Source organism: Stegodyphus dumicola, chromosome X2 (genome assembly GCF_044657685.1).
Source record: "Stegodyphus dumicola isolate Sdum_Otavi_A_Nest chromosome X2, ASM4465768v1".
Lineage (NCBI taxonomy): Eukaryota > Metazoa > Arthropoda > Arachnida > Araneae > Eresidae > Stegodyphus > Stegodyphus dumicola.
The window spans coordinates 110,583,556-110,604,906 of NC_140781.1; the positions used below are offsets into that span (position 1 = coordinate 110,583,556).

Consider the following 21,351-nt stretch of genomic DNA (forward strand, 5'->3'; position numbering starts at 1 on the left):
CAGCGCGTTTGCAGGATTCGAACCTCGGACCGAACTACCAGTGTTCAGCGTCGTTACCGCTCGGTCGCTGGTGGACTAAGTTATTTTAATAAAGCTCAATCTTATTTTGAAAACATTCTTTTAACTGGAAGTAGACGTGTGGGATTTAGAAAAATAAAGCTTGCATTCATTTTTGTCGAATAATCTGATGTATAAAAATACATATGTAAGCGCATACATGCACAAAATTCAATGCTAAACCAGCTAAAAGTTCAAAAACAATGGACGGTTAAGTCTTTCTCAATTACGGAAGTGCCTTGGGTGAAAAGATTTATTTCGCAGTTTCCTCCTCGCATACCTTAAGTCAAGCCAGGTTTGCATAGAAAGTTATTCATAAAAGTAACTCTTTCTATGAAGGTATCCATCATTGCTTTGCAATAATTAGTTAACCAGCTAACACGAAGATATTGGATTTCGAGAATCCTTTAGTTAGTATGAATAGCTTGCATTCTTCGTTAGCTATCATATTCGAAACTATTAGTCACATGTAAAACTTATTAGTTATTTTAAAAAAGAAGATGGTTTTACCAAAATAATTTTAGACTTTATGCTAAATTAACTCGAACTAACTTAAAGGAAAAAGGAGTTATTTATAAAATATATCCCATGTTATGCGATTAATATAACATGGGTATATTAATTGCATAACATGGGATATATTATAATTTTTAAAAATTTGCATTGTGCAAAGAAATGCTTATTTGGAGAATACTAGTTCCTAATGAACAACCGAAAAATCTGAGTCAATAAAAGGAAACCTCAAATAAATTTCACACATCATGGAAAGCAAGGAATTAAAAAATAACATGGAAAAGGAAACGAGCGGAAGAGAATACCTTACCGAGCATAAATTCAACCTCTGTCTCTCTAGTGTAAGCCCTTCAAATGAAAACGCAGAAATTTAAAAATTTAAAAATTTGTAATTAAAATAGAGAGGATTTGAAAGTCGATGAATACAGATACATTGGTCATCAAAATTAAAGGATAATGACAGAAATAAAAAGTAACTGATACTTAATGAAAAATTATTAATAGAAATTTGTGCAAAAGTATTACTTAACATTAATTATAATGTTTGGCAGTTGATTATTTTCAAAATATTGAAATTAAACCAAATTTATGGAAACTGGGAAATGATGTAAAAATTAGGTCATTTTTTGTGGAAAAATTATTTCTTTAAGATGGTGTATGATCACCTTGGACATATATGTATAACTCACATCTTGATTTCACAGATTTGTTGTTGATCAAATCTTCTGGAATTGCACGCCATTCTTCTAAAAGTACAATTTTCAGCTCCTGAAGGGTCCGGAAAGTTTGAGTTAAGAGTGCCAATTCGTTAGAGTGATATCTTCTGTTTGCAAGTATTCTGATACGACATATGCTAGACGACACCGAGCATCCATTAGCAAACACTCTGAGCTAACAGCACCCCTAAACAGTCTAACTTGGGTTTCCAGTACCATCATCTACATATCTCTGAGCAGTTACAGAATCTCTTTGAAACATATGCAGCTCGATGCAGCTTTGTCATGATTCTTCCCTAAACCATTAAACCGTAGTCCCGGAAACGGGATACGTCACGGACCAGGAAAAATAAAATGCGCGTTGCTTCCTCCCTCCAGATCAAAACACGTCTAGATTTATTGTTCAGACAATGTCTGGACTCGGCAGTAAACAATACTCGGACCCAATCTTTTTTGTTCCATTGAATATGATGACGGGAGCATGTAAACGGGTCCCTCTGCAAGCTAGAGTGAGTGGGACACAAACCATTGTTTTTCTCGCATACAACCCAACCTCGTTAAGCCTTCGTCGAGCAGTAAAACGGTTAATTCTAGTTCCTATGGCACTCTGGAGGTCTAAAACAAAATCTCTTGAGGTCGCTTTGCGGTTTCTTCGAGCCGACAACGACAGTAAACGGTTTTTTTGGCGATTTTACCTCTCGGTAAGTCATGGGCTTTTCCCATTACATTTTGATTATCATTTTATGGAAATAAATATTATATAATTAATCAAGGTTTCTTTAGTGTTTTATTTTTCTGCTATAATGCTCTAGTTTTGTAATTTAATCTTTTCCAGTTTTTGGATAGCAGATCACTAGCGAAATCTTGCAGAGATGTTTAAAAGTTAAGCTTCCTGAAGCATACTCTTCTACTGATTGATTGTTTGATAAATATCATCAGGTATTTGTTAGTATTCCCCTCATGCATGTGAAATGGAAGAATATATTTTTTCCTCTTATTTAACTACGATAGGATTAAAAGGAGAAAAGAAATATTATATTGAAGAAGTAGAGTGTTGAAGAATATTTCAAAATTTTTCATTCAGTACCCTCTCAGATACTACCTTATTTGCCAGATCACAAGCCAAAATTTTACTTTTCTCGTGGCTCAAAAGAACCTGATCGCTTAGAATCAATACCATTAATGCGGTTGGTACGAAAAGCGTTTTTTTTTTTTTAAAAAATTATTTTAATTTTCAATTTCCTGGAGTCAGTTTAAAAACAATATCGATTTACAATCGAAAAACAATAATAATGTGATCCTTTCGCAATACAAAACCTATTTGTGTAAATATTAGACCCATAAAGAAAATTATTATTTAAAATAATCATAAATTCCTTTAAATCACTACTAACAGGAAACATTGCATTTCAACAACGACATTGAAAGTAATAACTTTTAGAAATTGTAAATAAATGTTTTAAACACAGCTATTCGTTTTTCTTAATGATCAGGAAATAAATAAGTTTATATTTATGTACACAGACGTTAACTAAAACATGTGTTTTTGAAGACAATATGGGACTTCTTTGTTATAGCCCTCCCCGAGATTGAATCGCTAATTAACCGAGATATCTCGTCAAAATCTGGCTGCGTATTCTTATACTTCGCCACCTAATCGTATATTAGCACCGACTGCGTGTTCTTATACCTTGCCACATAATCGTATATTAAACTGCGCTGCATTTTTGCTCCCGCCGAGTGTTCTTATATTACTAATTTTTTATAAGGTTTTCGAATTCTCAATGTTTATTTTAAAATATATTCATTGCTTTTTTGCGAATATGGTGTTAACAATATTTAATGAGATAGATGTCTATCATATCATTTTTTCAAGAAAGAGGTCTTTTACCTGACAAACGAGTATGCGAAAACGGCAATTGCAAAAAGAAAGCCCCCCCCCCCATGTTGGAAATAGATTCAGCGGGTTTCAGCTACTGCTATTAGATTTATGTATTCTTGCGCAGAGGAGTTAACGTCCGTGAAATGGTGTAACAGACAACTTTATATGCGTGAAAGTATTGCAGTTGACTGGAACAATTAACATGCGATAAATTAATAACGATTCTTAAAAATATTTTTAGGAAACGACGTATGAACATTATTGTTATTATTATATATTGTGTTGTTTATTTTTATATTCTTCACGAGCTTATTATAACTGAGATCTTGGCGCAAATTTAAAATCGCCAAATATATTTGGGAGCCACTATAACAAAGAAGTACCTAAAATATCTTAGAAGAAAATAATTTTACTTTGCTATGATAGGAGCTTTCAGCTGTATTTGAAAGGGTGGCTAATTAAGTCTTCTGAAGCTCAAATTAACTTTACTTTTAATTGCAATGCAAAGTGTGTATATTACCAAGGAATGGAATGTAAAAGTAAGCGAAATTTTTAAATTTGGTATGTCAAGGTGACAGTAGCATGCGAATTGCGATCATCAGCCTTGAAATCTATACCAAGTATATGTTAAAATTATGAAAATGATGGTTTGTTTCAGATTTTAATAAATGTATGTGGATTTTGTTAAAGCCAGATAATGTATTAAAGGTTTTAAAATTACATTTACCTCTTCATTTCTTTTGAAGCACGTAAACAGAAATCTAATAACGAAATTAAACAAAACATTCTGAAACTTTCCTTTTGATATTAGACTTCCATGAGTTTAGAGATGAAAGAACTTCATAATTAAATTCAATTAAAGAGGAAAACATTGTTAAGTTAAAGGAAGATGGCATAATCAATAACTCCAGAACATCGCTGAATACAGCTGTTGACTAGGGACTAGAGTTGAGCATGGTTAATCTTCCACTCGCGGAAGCCTGTGTAAACATGTGATATAACTGCTGTATTATGAGATATTGTTACGTTGCAATCTTCAGTGCTCACTTTTAAGTCTTTAATAATGATTATGTTCTTTTCTCTAAAGTTTCCAATTTCTGATCTTTTGCAGGCATTAATACAATACTGCAGTTATCTTCTTGAAGCTGAATTTATATAGCATGTTTGATCAGTAAAAGGCACACCAGGCTTAAAAAGCGAAGTTGGCAGAAAAGCTTTAGTGTATGCATTTACACAATAAGTATGCGGGGTAAATAATATACAACTAGCAAATGCTAATTTTAGTCACGTAAAATTGTAAACTAGCCCAACAATAATAATATTTTTAAAATTTAATAGTTTTTCTGTGTATGGTAAATTTTGAACCACGGTATTTCCAACTTTGCAGTCTGATATTAGAAACCCCCATAAAAAATACTCTCATCAGAACTACATCTAAATTCTTCAATGCTAAAATAATTTGTTACAGTATATTGCTTATTTTACGAAAATATACGATGAAAAAGAAGCCAAAACGGTCATCACAAAGACATGCACAACGTTTTTATCTTGCTTAAAGTTTAAGAATAAATAATTATTGGCGTAAAATCAAATTTATTAGAACTGTCATATGTTGCTGATTTTTGCGTCTCTGACAGTCACAGACACAGAAGAAGATGAATAGCGGAATAGCTTTTACTGATTAATTTTATGAAAAACAGATCCTGGAAGACCTACAGGCATGAAAATAAGTTCAGAATATTTTAAGTTTAGGTTAGCTGATTAAACCAAAGCAACTGGAATCTATCTGCCTATACAGAGGGATATCTTCGTGGAAGACCTTTTAAGGAAAACTGGCTCGTATCCACATTACACATGTGGAAAACCACGGAAACCAACCATGCAGCCAGCCCGTTCGCCAAGATTCGATCTTAGGTCGAACTACTAGTTTTCAGACACTTTACCGTTTGTCCGCTGGTGGGCAGTTCGCAATGATTTCCCGTATTTGAACAGACGTATGATTAATGGGAACCAATTAGCCTTCTTTATTATTTAACAGTAATTTTCCCCTATTTTGTAATGATTTTTGAGATATTAACCTTTAAATAAGAAGCAATTGTAATACATTTTGAGCTTTCTGCTTTTTAAATTTATATTACTTGTTTCAGTTTTGTTTATAGATGCATTGTGAAAAGGAAAAAAGGGGTCTTTATTATGGATTAAATTTTGTGATTCATAATACAAAAATGTTTCTTTCCTTCTCATCAGATATTTTAAATCTTTTGATTTATATATGAGTCACCACCTAAACTTTTATATTTCAAGATTCATCAGGATAAGGATTATTTAGATCTCAGCAAAATGCACCACTATTATCAGCCTAAAAAAGGCGATAGTCTTCGTAGATGATTTTCTTAAGAGAATCAAATTTATTGGAACAGCGCACATTCACTTTATAGGTAACGAAAACCACCATGTAACGAAATCGTTCATCGGGATTTGGGCTTGGAACAAATTGCTAGACGCGATTTTATCACTCAGTCACTGGTGGGCTAAGTTTCATTCTACAAAATAAAAATTATTCAGTGTATGAAACGGAAGGATCGTCAGAAATTTGATAGCATCACATTTAAAGATAACGAATCTGCTTCATATAAACAGTTTTAGTAAATATTTTCTCCCTGTCCTAAACATAAAGATTGTAAGATTTTAATTTTTTTAATTATTGAAGAAGACAGTTTAAAAGACATGAAAGGGCTCACGACTGGAAAACAAAAACTTTATTGTGGTTCTATGAAATTTAATTTCTTTTGGTTCAGTACTCTTTCAAATAATTTGCTCAAGAATATTATTGTGATTAAATAAATAAAAAAAAAATTGAGTTTTCTTAGTCCAGATTTCAATAATTTTGATTTCTGGGAAAGGAGGAACGAATTTGATAAAAAGAAAAAAAGAGGATAGCATAAACCCCTAAAATATATATTTCCAAAATTTGGTGTAGGGTTGCCATTTCAATTATGGCACCATATCACCGCAAGTGAGAAGTGCACCATATCACCGCAAGGCAAGCTTTCCTTTGCTGAGAACCTCTAGTAGCTAACAGAGAAAGGTCTTACAACCTTGAACTCTCAATTTTTATCAAATATTACATATATATATATATATATATATATACCGGATTCTCAGCGGCTAACCTTTTGACCAGAACTTTCTGACGAAACGTTTAGATATCTGAAATCCCCCAAAACAGCTTTCCATCGCCAAATATAATAACTTCGTATATTTTCAGTTTTATAGTCACAGCGAGTTAGAAATTGATTTTTTTTATAATATTTTATACTTGTAAATGAGAAAAACATTTTCAGTTTTTCGAGTATTTCTCAATCTCCAATAATTTCAATGCTTTATCTTAAACCCTACAGTAAATAAACCATAATTTATACTAAACTGGATTCCGCTCCTTTAAACCACGTTTCTTTTCTTGGTGTAACCATCTGTCAAAACGTTTCACTTTTGTATATCTATAAAATGTTTTCTTCAGTAACACAAAAATTCATTTTAAAGGAACTGGAAAATTTTTGACAATATTCGTAATTTCGAAGAAAGGTAAATAGCTTCCATTTCGTTCTTCAATGTTCGCTAAATAAACAAGCAATACCTGGTACACCTATAAAGTTAATTCAAACCCATGAAGAAAACAACAAATAGCAAAAACTTTCGAAGTTAAGTCATCAGCTGCTTAAAATCACTAGCCGAAAATTAAGTTTTGGTTTATGGAAAACGGCAAAGCCTCTAAGGCTATCCGCCTAAGGGGAGGGAATGCCTTCGTGGAAGACTTTCTAAGGGAAACTGGCTCTTATATATGTTACACATGGAAAAAACCACGAAAACGCCCATGCAGCCAGCTCGTTCACGGGATTCGAACCTCGGACCGAACGTCAGCGACTTTATGAAAATTAAGGACATAGTTGCAATAAGAAGGTACACTGCGGGAAAAAAAAATATGTAATGGAATTAAAACAATATTAAAATAAAAAGAAAGTCTGAAAGGTTTCAGATTTTAAATTACGTCCAAAGGAGCGTTTTTTTAACATTTTGTCTGTTACCTTTATTTATTAAATATCACTTTCTTCACACTTAAACCCTAAAATTCAGTTCAAGAGCAGTATCGCAAAATAGTTTTAAAATGAGCATATCCCTTCAGAATTTCCGATACAGAGACTCGCGCGCTGGAGATAAAAATGTTTTTTCTGTACAACGTTGCCAATGCTCGCTTTGAAATCCTTGAGTTCGTTAATCAAAAATTCGTTAAAGTTTTACAAAATAGAAAATAGATAATAAACCAAATTCCAAATTTCAAATTTGGTCTTCTACATGCCCATATTCGTAGGAGGATTACGTCATTCAAAATTCAATGGCTCTATGTACCGTTGTTTTATCATAATGCGAGAAATATGCATATATTTTTGCAGAATTTTCCTTATTTAATTTCTTCAAATATAGTGGAGGTCTCTAACATTTGGTGGTAACAGTTTGAAAAGTTATTCGCCGTTTATAGTGATTCAACGCAAAATCGCAATACGAAAACAATAGTCCTTCAGAGACAAAGCCCCTTTGGACTAAAAAAAGGTGAGACAGTTCTATATCTCCCGTTCTACTGGGCCGATTGACGAAATTCAACTTGCGTTTTTCATGTCTCGAAAGGGCGAATTAGGATATGCATTAGATTTATACATAGCACTTTTTAATATAGGTATTTTGACACAAAATCGAACTTTTTCTGAAATAACATTCCAATCTTTTTCCATATTTCAATTCTACGACTCAAATTACGCCAAACTACCAAGTTTTGTAAAAATCGCACAAGTAGTTTTTAAAAAAATTAGCTCTCAAAATTTTAGCTCCTCAATATTAATTGAGTTTGGTGTGTATGTATTAGGCTCACCAGCGGCCAAGCGGTAAAGTCGCTGAACACTGGTAGTTCGGTCCGAGGTTCGAATCCCGCGAACGGGCTGGCTGCATGGGCGTTTTCGTGGTTTTCCCCATGTGTAACGTGTATACGAGCCAGTTTCCCTTAGAAAATCCTCCACGAAGGCATCCCTTCCCTTAGGCAGATAGCCCTAGTGTGCTTTGTCATAATTAAATACACATATAAGTATATGTATTAATCTCTCTTTTTTATTAAACTTATTTGATTCTTCCTTTCACATTTAGAAATTCGGGTTCATTTCCAAAAAAATTTTACCCATTCCTTATGATTTATTTTTTAAAATTTGTATTTTTAAATAATTTTTATAAATTTTTCAGAAACATTTTGTATTATAAATCTATAAAATTTTTACCATCATCTTAAAGTAGATGTATTTCCAAGCATACCTGCAAAAAATTACAGTTTTTTATTCAAAATTTCCGAAGATATACGTGAATTTATATATTGAAACGTTTTTAAATTTGGCATATTTGTTGAAAGCGATTAAACATCTAATGTGGTTTAGACACTTTGGTGAAATTATTTGGAAGTTAGAATGACGTAACTTTTTTCCCGCACAATGTAAAAAGATAGGAACGAAGTGCCTTTTTTCCGCTCCGGCATAATGGAAGGAAAAGGAAAATTGGTTGCCATATATTAAGAAATTCGCCAAGTGAATTATTCTTGCACAAACTGGAAAAATTGCGCCATAATAAATTTTTGAATTTCTTCGTGAATTTCGCGCCAAAGTTTAAAAAAATTAATATTTAGGCATAATTTGAGTCGTAGAAAAAAATATTAAAAAAAATTATGTTATTTCAGAAAAAGTTGGATTTTGGGTCAAAATACCTATGTTAGAAGAGAGCTGCTATATATAAATCTAATATATATCCTAAATCGCGCTTTCGAGACATGAAAAACTGAATTTTAATTTTGTCATTAGGCCCAGTAGAACGGGAGATATAGAACTGTCTCATTTTTTTTGTTTTTGTTTATCATCATTCGGGGTGTCTATTAAATCGTCTGATTTAGGATAAAGCACAAGTATACAATTTTACAACTATCTTTTTCAGACACTTTCATCTTGCTCTTTTCCATTTGTTGCGAAATTATAATTCTATTATTAAAGATGGGCTTTCCAAACGGATAAATCAGTGAATGGAATTTAAGAATCAGAAAAATAAAATACCTAAATTACTTTAAATAATGTAATTTATTAGAAAAATGCGTGTATTTGATTGCCTGCTTGTTTTCGTAATATGAATGAATCAGATACATCCATATATTAACAGAAACATTTTGATGAAATTTCAGGTTGATTGCGTACTTGACCTCTTTTCATCTCTTATCGTGATATGGCGATACTTCGGGTCACCGCATAGTACTTGCTCTCTCCAAAGAGAAAATAGGTAAGTATAATTGCTTTGTAAAACAGCTGATTTGCTACATTTGTTTCATTCTATATTTTTTATACTTTTAAAATCTTAAAATACATAACAGTTACGAAAATGCAATGATATTTTGAAAAGTATCTTAGTATTATTTGAATGATTATTCTGATGCTCTTTTACGGTGAACGTCAGTATTTATAAAATGTGTTTTGTCTTAAAGCAATATTATTCTAACATTTGAAATTAATTAAGCGTTAGTTTTCTTTAAGGGCCTTTCAACATATTAGGAAGTCGCGTTGTCATTAATAATTATTTACGAAGCACAAACGACTACTGCGAGGCATATCAGAGAAAAGACTTAATAGCATTTTTTTATGCAAAGAGTTAATAAATTTAGAAATATTTAATACCCAATTCAAGTTATAAACTTCTTCCTCACCCCAATAGTTTTATAAACCTATTTTTATTTCGAAATGGCTCGAGCCTACTGTTTTCTGGTTTTTGACCCTAAATGCTAAGAGAAGTAGGAAAAATAATCACTCAAGTTAAAAATGAACTACAGCTTTTATTTGCCTTCTAAGCTGTGGTTAATTACAGGACTAAGCATAACATGGTCTGACCCCTGCAAAAATTTAAAGTAAATTTAAATATTAATATTAATAATTTTCATGCAGTGAAAAATAAACAGTAAGAAACTTTGTTTTCTCAATAGAACCAACTTTAGCTCATTCGCGTATTACTTAAATATCTAAGCTTAATTTATCTTTCCTATAAGAGTTGAATTGGAAGCGAGAAATTCGAAGAAAAGAAATAAACAAAACTGATCCGTCAACATAAAAATATTCTTAAGTTTCTCTTTTAAAATAGCCATATGTGAGAGTTGATTTTGATATTATTTTCGCCTGCAAATTTTGAAATCGTATCTTCTTTCGGCTAATCTTTGGAATATGGCAACAGGTAATTTGGCGACATTTTGGTAAGGCGATAAAGGTTACTAGCTAGGACTTTAGCAGTGTACATGGATAAAGTCAAGAGTGTGCGCAATGCATTTTTGTGCAATTCTGGGATTTTTTTTAAGTGAAAATAGGTCGACGTGTACATGGATTATACCGTGTATATGCAATTCTTAAAAACGCGGCAAGCAGTGGACGATTCTGCGCTTTATCCCAATTTCGCACCTAATCTTCGTCATGATTAAGCACTTTTGTTCCATAAAAGTTCTAGCATAAGCGTTATTCGGTAAGCAGATTGTTGGAAAAAAATGTTGAGTATTAAAAAAAAAAAAAAAAAAAAAAAAAAAAAAAAAAGCCTTTACTTTGTGAAAACAAAATGGCGTCCAAAAAAAAGAACAAAAAACTAGCAGGTTGCTGTAGCAGGGTTGGTCGCCAAATTTTCGCCAAAAAAATCGCCAAGTTACCATAACCCGAAGATTAACCCTTCTTTCTTATTTGATACATGAGATTAAATTATCAGTTTAAGTTATTCAAATATTACAATATAGTTTGTTAGGAATTTGTGATATATAGTTAAAGCAGTGACATCGACAAATTCGAGCATTTAAAAAAAGAGCGGAAAAAATATCCTTCGAAAAGTAAATATTATAAAATAAAATTTCAATATTATAGAGTAATTAAGTTCAATTTAAATAATTTGTGGAGGATTATGCTGTATTTAAAGCAGAAGAAAGAATTTATATTAAAGATTTACATCCTCCTTTGCAGCTGATATTAGAACGTAAATTTTGACTTTTCATAGTTTGTTAATATCTAACACTTTCAGTTAACTAATTTAACAATACTTATTTGGAAACATAAACGTTTCTTATTTTGCGCTGAAGAAAGTTGAAAAATATTTTGCCTAACATCTGAAATCACAATTCCTATTAACCGTCCTCTATGGTAGCGGTCCTCTGGCGGGATAACCCGGAAAAACATACAAAATAGTAAGTATACGCTTTAAATATGATTAAAAAAGTATGCATATATGTTGTGTATAAATATTCTTTAACATTTTGTTGGTCATCAACCCGCTCAGTTCACGTTCCAGTTACGTATCGCAATGGGCGCTAACGAACATAACTCACATTACGAATTTAAAACCGACAGATATTTCGCGTATTTGGGAAAAAGGAATTGCTTAATCTCGCAACAAACGAGCGGTTAAATATTTATATATTTTGTTAAATTATTAGTAAACTTTCTTTCAGTAATTATATAGAGTCGAAGCCCCTTTAACGGCAGCTCATTATAGCCATTATTCAATTACAATGTAGGCCCACCAGCGGCCGAGCGGTAAAGTCGCTGAACACTATGGGTTTCGGTTTCCCTGTTCCGAGTAACTAAATCTCACTACAGGTCGACTCTGCCTTCGGGCACGTCGTGGAGGTTCAACCTCCACTATTACCCTCCAGCAGAGCCGCGCACCACCTGGATACGTCAGCAGGCAGCACCGGTCGTCAATTGCTCCTGCCAGTCGCTCGGGCGAGCCCGTCGCAGTGGGACATTACCCAGCGACCCCGGGGGAAAACCCCACGGGTTACTAGCACCACGCCGCGCTAGGACGTGCCAGACTCCGAGGCCGGCCAATAAGTGACCTTTCCCAGAGCCTTCAGAACCACCAAGTTCATAAATTTTATACCCCCGTGGCCGAGACTGCCTAGGTACAGATCCTAGCCAGTAGCTTCACAGAGTTCTCTACGTCGACCCTCGGGGGGGGGGGAATCGCTGAACACTGGTAGTTCGGTCCGAGGTTCGAATCCCGCGAACGGGCTGGCTGCATGGGCGTTTTCGTGGTTTTCCCCATGTGTAACGTGTAACGTGTATACGAGCCAGTTTCCCTTAGAAAGTCCTCCACGAAGGCATCCCTCCCCTTAGGCATCCCTCCCCTTAGGCAGATAGCATAATCACACACACACAATTACAAAGTACAGCGTAAAACGTCTCGCAACTGATGAAAGCATATAAAATTTAATTTCGCAATAGCGACGGCTCATACAGTCAGTCACAAAATCACTTTGATTTGGGATTTAAAGACTCGTTATGACTAGCATCACCTATATCTAAGTTACAGGTCTTCTAGCAGTATGTTCTAAAGGTTTTAGTTTGATTTCAATAGCTAACAAGTTTCTTTCCATTTGTCCAAGATTAGCTCAAATTAAAAAAAAAAAAAAAAAGGGGGGTAAAGAAAAGCGATAAAAATACGCATACGAATTGACTACGAACCAAAACGCGCAGTTAGCGACTTCTAACTGAAGCATCAGCTCAAGAGCTATTAAAACTATGATTAACAATTTCCTATTTAATTTTCAATTTTGCACAAAAAATTACCTAATACCTAAGTTATTAAAACAATTATTAACTTTCATTTTTTGCACAGAAACTTATCTTGTCAATGAGTGAAAGGTTTTCTAGAACCAGCATCTGAAACTCGATTAATAGAAAAAACATTTGACAAAAACATAATTGGTTAAATCGAGACCTTATTAAAAGGGAGTCTTCAGAGCAATATAAATGCGTACGTCTACATTTTTACTTTTTATTACCGTAATATTAAGCAAATAATCAAGACACATATGTATTCAATGGAGGTCAGAGATAAATTTTTACGGGGTGCGCCAGGAAAAATAATTTACCCCGTCTTTTTCTGAATCCAGCTGTCAGCAAAATAATGTAAGGATCGTTACGCATTGCTCATGGGCGAAAAAGAAGGAGACAAATAGCTATAATTGGTGACAGAAGGAAGATCAAGAAACGAACAGCGAAGAACAAAGTAACCAAAGCATACTTACTACATACAGCTCATTGGAACCGAAAGAATTGAAACTGACAGTGATCGTTCAAGCTCCTTGGAATCATTGGATCGAGAAGTCAGAATTCACTTTGCCAATTCCCCGGAAAGTATTCATAAGGCTTTTACGTTATCCTTTTACATGACTTCAACGTTATCGATGTACTCCACCGACTCGTGATGAAATGATAACTAAGCACGTTAATAATATTTCCACATTTCGTGTAACTGAGTTCTGCAAATAACGAACAATATACTCGTACCAATTAAAATTAATCTTAATATAATATTGGTATTATATTATATCTCTGGGATGCCATTTTATTTACATTGGGAATATAAAGTATGTCTCAATACATTTTATATTTTCAGTGAAAATACTTAACACACTTTGCCTTAATATAAAATTTTTAAGCATTTCTGTGAATAATTTACTAAGATTTGAAATATATTCTCAAAACTTTAATGTGTCTATTAATTCAATAAACTATTATAGAAGGATGTAATTAGATTTGTTGGCTATGTTTCTTGTGCCTAAGTACATAATCAATTTGTTGAGATCGAAAATGTTTCGCACTTCTTTTTGAAAATAGTCTTTGGAAACTTTTCTTCATTTATAAAAAAGTGTCTAATACTTTTTTTTAGCAAAACAATTATTTAATGGCTGGTATTGCTAAATGTGGAATATTTTTTATAAATAATGATAAGTGCTTGAAGTCGATAAGTACGATGATTACCGTAATAAAATTGCAAATTTATTTTATAAGCGTTTCAGAGGAAAGGAGTTGGAGGAAAGAATTATTTTAAAGTAATATCCATCAACAAAGACAGAGCGAAGTCAGTGGCAGAAATCAAAGAAAAACATTTAAAAACTAATTTTTTTTTAATTTTATAGTTTATACAGTAGTATACCCCTATCGGGGGCTTAGAGTACCAGAAAATTAAAAAAAATAACTTTGGAATTTGTAAAATGCAACTGAAGTTCGTAATATAACAAACTGTGACTTATTTCATTTGTCGCCTAAGAACAGGTCACGAATTTCATCGGGGTGAGTAGCGCAGTATTCTGCCTGTCTCTGGCATTGGTTTTGAACATCTAGGTGACAACTTCATCACAGTTATAAAATGAAATCCTCTAAATCCGTTTCCCTACCGCCAAACCTCTCGAGAGAACTTCTGGTTTGTCATGCATTTTAAGTATTTACATGCCGTAAAGATACTGTACACTTAAAAAAAAAAAAAAAAAAAAAAAAAAAATCATCGTCCAACCCAAAAATATGTGCCTAAATACCAATTTCGGTAAAAGTATATTTACGGGTACCCCTTGGCGAAAATTGGCGATTTTTGGTGGTACATGATTACGTGAGTATAGTCATCGTAGTCATAGTAAAGTTCGATCGAATGAAAGCAATTCAAACGTCTCCTAGAACAGTGTAGCTGCTATTTTAGCGCCAAAAATCGCCGCTACACATAGACAAAATAACAAGTCAAAGAATTGCACAAACTCGGTATCCATGTACACGCTGACCTATTTTCACTTAAAAAAAATCACAGAATTGCAAAAACTAGGCCTTGTGTACTCCCTTGACTTATTTACTATGAGTACACGTAGACATATTTTCACTTCAAAAAAATCAGAGAGTTGAACAAACTTGGCATTTCACACTCCCTTGACTTTGTCCATGTACACATCGGTATAATTTTACTTAAAAAGTCAAAGGAGCACCCAGTTCTAGGTAAAAGTATATTTACGCAACATTCAACTGCTAAGGTGGCCCACCAGCGGCCGAGCGGTAAAGTCGCTGAACACTGGTAGTTCGGTCCGAGGTTCGAATCCCGCGAACGGGCTGGCTGCATGGGTGTTTTCGTGGTTTTCCCCATGTGTAACGTGTATACGAGTCAGTTTCCCTTAGAAAGTCCTCCACGAAGGCATCCCTCCCCTTAGGCAGATAGCCGTAGTGTGCTTTGCCATAATTAAATACATCAACTGCTCAGGTTACCATAAATTATACTACAACTTGGCGATAAATGAAACAACATCTTCTGGATAATACAAGGGGTACCCTTCAGTCTACTCTAACCCCGATTTCTCAAAAAGATTACTTAAAACTCTTAAGTAATTTACAAATTTAATATCATATTTATAATGAAATATATTTCTAGTGTAACTTGAAACATATATTTCGCAAATTACAAGATTAAATTTTTATAGGGCTTGCATGAGCTTAGGGATTCTCTTCATAGCTGCTGGTGTAGGCGTTATTATTGAAGGTACTTACTTTTTGCTCTTAAAGGAAGGTCCAGAATGGGTTTGTATTTATTTTTTCCGTTTGCTAATATAATAATCTAGATTTCTATATTTTCTCTTCACTGTTGTTTGTTATGAAATGAAAATTTATGCACCTACAAATTACATAGAATTTTAGATATTGAGAACTATCTGGCAGTAATATATGATCAAGTCCACGAATTTTATCATCCCAAGGAGCGAAAGATTACACCTGTCTGTGGCATGGATGTCGGGAACTTATGACAGTAAGACTTTGCTTAATTTCGTCCTAATTTTGAAGAAGAATTACTCTGGGAAACATCCAAAGGTCTCCCACTTCTCTTCCCTTGCCATTAAACTGCTCTAGAAGACTTTCAGCTTCCAGTGTATTTTAAGTGTTTCTGTGCCACAGAGACAAAATGTACTTGGGAAAAAAAAAAAAAAAAAAAAAAAAAAAAATCCAAGGCTTTTCCAGGATCAGAACTCAGGCCCAACGATACGGCGGCCAGAACCTCTAACCGTGATATCGAGCAGGGCGGTGAATTTTAGTTATGATCAGAAACAAGAAATGAAACACTGTTAAAGGGAAGAAATGTTATCAAAATTTGAAATTTCAAAATTTAGGTTCAATACCGAAAATGAAAAAAAAAATATGCACCAATAAAATCAAATTCAAATGGGTTCACATCCATAGACTTATCTAAATTAAATTGTTTTAGGTTATACTCTGCGTCAATCATTCTTTTCCTTACGTATGATGGCCCACCAGAGGCCGAGGGTTAAAGTCGCTAAACACTGGTAATTCCGACCTCAGCTCGATTCCGGGCGAAAGGTCTGACCATAAGGATATTTTTATGATTTTCCCCATGTGTAACGTGCATAGGAGCCAGTTTCCCACAGAAAGTCCTCCATGAAGGCATTCCTCCCCTTAAGCAGATAGCCCTAGTGTGTTTTGCGGTAATCTAAATAAATCATTACATATGATTTAAAAAGTATTCTATGGAGATGAAAAATTAAATTTCATTCCTGATTCAGGAAAACGAGAAGTTGTATGAATGAAATTGGGATTAGACGAAAGTGTCCTTAGATGTTCCATTCGCGTTTCAAAATACTTGTTGACTGTATCAGGAAAATAATTTTCCTTAATTCTTCTCTTTTATTTAAAAGTATGTTTTAATTTATTTCTATTCAAAGGAAGAAGTAATAATGTCATGAATTTTAATTAATATTTCTAGCTTCTAGTTTGTTTTACTTAGTTAATTTTATAATTTGGCTATGAAACGCTAAACATTTCCTTCATCCACGACGCTATAACCCATTATCGTTGAAAATTTAAGTGGTACGATATGTAGGATTCAATGGGAAGTTGAATCTTCAGTTTTATTTCGGTTTGAAAATTTTCAGATCGAACATGCTAAGTTAGTATAGTGGTAAAGCCTGATCGAATGAAAGCAATTCAAACGTCTCCTAGAACAGTCTTCGGAAAATTATCGAAGCCATAAAAAAAGCTATTCAATTACCAAGTCAGATAAATCAATTAAGGATACTTGCGTATTAAAGCAACCACCTTGGGGCGAATTGGAAACATTTTACAGATGAAACGGTAAACGTTATTTTGGTGGTTTTCGCCACTTTTTAAAAAAAGATTCCCAAACTCGAATGTAACCAAGGTAGGTATCTCGAAGAACCCAAGGTATGTATCGTAAGACGGCAAACATTATCAGCATATGTAAAGTCAACATACTTCAGCAGTTTAATATACAAATTTTAATTTTTAGATAAGGATTACGTGATACATTTATAAGGTATTTCTCCCACTTTCCTAGCGTGCCTTCGTGGTGAAGTGGTTCTGCACGCTGGGCCGGTATCCAGAGGTCCGTGGTTCGATTCCAGGGGAAGACGTTTGCTAATTTTTCAATTATCCTGCTTTCAATTAACCTAATGACTCAAAAAGTGGCGCTCGAACTAAAAGGGTTGTGGATGATGATTCTCCGCACCCAGGATCTGACGACTGGGTCTCCTGAAAACCCCAGTCACCCTTTAAAAAGAGGAATATATAAGGTATTTCTCCCACTTTCCTAACGTGCCTTCGTGGTGTAGTTGTTCTGCACTCTGAGTCGGCATCCAGTGGTCCGTGGTTCGATTCCCGGCGAAGGCGTTTGCTGATTTTTCAATTCTTCTGCTTCCAATTAACCAAATGACTCTACACATTGAAAAATAAAACACATTCCTCTCCAAATCTTTCTTCAGTTTTTTGCGCTATTCTTCTCTCCAAGTACACAGCACTCTGTTTTCGCTTGAAAAAACATCAGAGATTAGCAGACTGGGCAACACTGGCTATGTACCAAACACAACTTTTTGTTGTTCCCTTTAGAGATGTTGCGGCAGATTCTGCAGTCCATCAGAAATTTTACCGAAGATTTTTCCACTGCTGAAAATTCTATAAGCGCATATTTTAAAATTAAGTTCAAGATAAAAAAATGTTAATCCTTTTATGAAACCGTTGGAACTTGGAATGCAGCTAAATGAAAGCATACAAAAAGGTCGACATTGCTTGACTATAAGAGAGTGTTATGAGCATGGTTGCCAGAGTGTGGCACTTTCTGAAATTTTAGTGACTTCTACTGAAGTCGTAGCCGTAACACGTAGGCACCTAACTTAGTAGAATGAATGGTCCTCTAGAAGTGCACTCCCAGCGGCCGAGCGGTAAAGTCGCTGAACACTGGTAGTTCGGGCCGAGGTTTGAATCCCGCGAGCGGGCTGGCTGCATGGGCGTTTTCGTGGTTTTCCCTATGTGTAACGTGTATACGAGCCAGTTTCCCTTAGAAAGCCATCCACGAAGGCATCCCTCCCCTTAGGCAGATAGCCCTCGAGGCTTTGCCGTAATCACACACACACTAGAAGTGCACTAAAATCAAATATCAATCGATAAAAAGTGCTAGGCTTTAGCATCGGTAGGATTATAGGGGAATTTCTGCTGTACTGGGTAATATTTTTATCATATGTAATTGTAAAAAATTTCCCATAACAGCTGAGGTACTTCACTCATCTCAAAAGCTTTCAGTGGTAAAGGCATGTCCCAAAAGCCAACTCCAGAGTCACTGGAATACTCAAACATCTAAGCCTGACAAATCAAAGCACAGCACTTGCTGTAGGTTATGCGAATCATCTCGAAACATTTGGTGGTATGATATTTTTCTATCAATATTATAAGATAATAACAATATATGTGAAGTGAAATTCCAGAGATGCTTCTAGACCAGGCATGTCAAATGATACCTCAAGTGGGTTAAACAGTCATCATTTCATAATAGGGTGGGTCGCAAGAGGAAAAAAAAATGCCATTTTCATACTTGATACATAAAGGGTGTTTACACATTTTTACAACAATTTCACAGCTGTTTAATTAATGTTTAAAATGTAAAGAGTATATTTAATATTCTATATTATAACCTTTTTTCTGGACTATTTGGTCTTCATAGTGACTTTTGTGATATAAGGGCTTTTCGAAAATTTCCAAGAGTACTGAGTTCTATTCCTCTTCCACTAATTTTCAGAGTCCATCAATTATAGAGGGTTTGCACTCAGAAACAGCTATTTTTAAGAGATCAATGTTGCAATAGTTCATAGGTGAAGCGTCAGGGGACTTCGCAGAAATACGTTGGAAAAGTGTATGGGCAGTACTTGAATCAGTCTTCCTTTTTATCAAAGTATCCAGGCGTCCACCAACGACCGAGCAGTAAATCGCTGAAAGCAGTTTGGCCTGTGTTTCGAATATCGGCGAACTGACTGGCTGCATGGGCGTGTTTTTTTTTTTTTTTTATTTTTTTATTTTTTATTTTTTTTTGTTTGTTTTGTTTTGTTTATTTTGTTTTTCCCATGCGTAACGTGTATACGAGACAGTCTTTCTTAGAAAGTCCCCCACGAAGGCATCCCTCCCTTTAGGCAGATAGCTCTCGAGTGCTTTGCCTAATCAAACAAACCAAACCAAACCAATCAAGGAATGCAGTGGTATTTTTTGAAATACGATTTGTTGCCTTGTCTTGATGAAGTTTCACTTTTTAAGAGACATTGGGATAAAGAAATTTAATTTTTTCTGTAAATATCGAACGTAAAACTTTCTCTTGATAGTACGTTGAGTTGATTTTAACATTTGCCCCAACTCTTCCTGTTTTTAATTTTCCACTGTAAGAGAATCCTGCGACATTTATAAACACCTTACTAAACTATACTGAAACTTTCTTTGCATTGACAGTACCAGGTCTGTAGATTTTTTTCTTCGTTTTCAATAACAAATAGACTTTTTGTTGCATTAGTTAGGTAAAGCCATACTTCATCAAGGGTCACAATGTATTTTCATTTATTTCCTGTTAAACAGTTTTAATGAAATTATTTTGCGTTGAGCCACATCTCTCAGCAAAAGATAGTGAATATTATGTTTTTTAAGGTGTAAATCTCGATTTATTATTTTTTTTATTATTAATACAGGTGAAAAGACTTTTCAATCGATTTTTCTCTTGCTACCAACGCTTTAGAAACATTAGAAACAGTACGTACCTTTTCGGGTATTCTTTTGAAGGTTACGTGGCCAGAGCGGACGTGGCCAGAGCGGACACTGCGAAACTCATCGTGGTTAGAGCGGACACATTTTTTTCCCCATCATGGAACAGATAAAGGGTGCAAATAAATAAGTAAATAAATACTTTTAAAAGTCACAAATATAGTTTAAAACAGCATTTTAAGTGGCAAATCTCTTTCACATGGGATAACGTTTTTTTCACCGAAGTTTTCTGTTTTTGCACTCGATTATCGAATTACAAGGATAAATACATTTTTGCCAATCAAATTTAGTTATTTATATTAAATTGTTAAGATATTATAGTGCAAATGCATTTTAAACATAGCAAAATGTAATAAAAATAAAAACTTTCAGAGAAATATTTAAAAATTAATAGTAAGTAACAATAGAATGAAGGGTATGAACGAACTCCAGGGATTTTGTGGAAAACTATATTTTAGAGTCAAATAAATATTAGAACAGATGCAACTGCCATAAAATTAATTAGTTTCATTAATGTAAGTAAAAATAAATACTAAAAGTAAAATATATAAAACAGATACAAGTAAATAAAAGAAAAATAAATACAAGTAAATAAATACTAATTAACCTTTATTATAAAGGCATAAATATAATTTACCATTGGATTTAGTCCAACCTAGTTACAAAACTTAAAGATTTCAGACATTTTCTAAATTGTTTGATGTTTCGAATTCCTTAAGGATGTTTTCAATTCTTTCATCCAATTTTACGTATGCTTTTTTCCTTTTTATTCCAGGGTCGCCTAATTCTCTGGATTTCAAATTAAAAGACACTTTTTGTGTTTCTTCTTTTAGTATTCTGACTAATAAGTGGACATTAGGCTGGTTTCTGCCAGTGATTGCATTTAATTTCGAATTCCACCCTTCAACAGAATTATTTGTCCTATGACGCTGTCCATATACGTTCCATACTTTAATGGGCGTATTTGGATTGTCCATCCACTGCTCAACAAAATAATCAATGAATGTGGTAAGTTTGTCAATGCTAAAAGCTTTTTCCCATACAATGCTCCAAGCATCAGCTATGTGTTCCATTGGCAAGTAAGCTAATGCAGAAATCATTCTACAAACATTTCTTATATTTTCGTTCTCTTTATATTCCTTTACTAGACCCACTTCTTGTATCTTGCGCCACAAACATTCATTAAAATGAAAGTTACAACCGGAAATAGTCGAACTGGGAAATTCTA

At 34.0% G+C, this 21,351-nt stretch overlaps 1 protein-coding gene across 1 annotated transcript in view; it reads left to right on the forward strand.

Moving 5' to 3' along the window:
- Window positions 1-1,644: 1,644 nt before the first annotated feature.
- LOC146992881 (transmembrane protein 163a-like) overlaps window positions 1,645-21,351 on the forward strand; it is a 32,337-nt gene continuing 12,630 nt past the window's right edge. Inside the window, exons 1-3 of the mRNA XM_085810097.1 lie at window positions 1,645-1,987; window positions 9,431-9,525; window positions 15,506-15,602. Coding sequence (XP_085666223.1) covers window positions 1,697-1,987; window positions 9,431-9,525; window positions 15,506-15,602 — 483 coding nt within the window. The 5' untranslated portion in view covers window positions 1,645-1,696. The remainder of the gene's footprint in view (window positions 1,988-9,430; window positions 9,526-15,505; window positions 15,603-21,351) is intronic.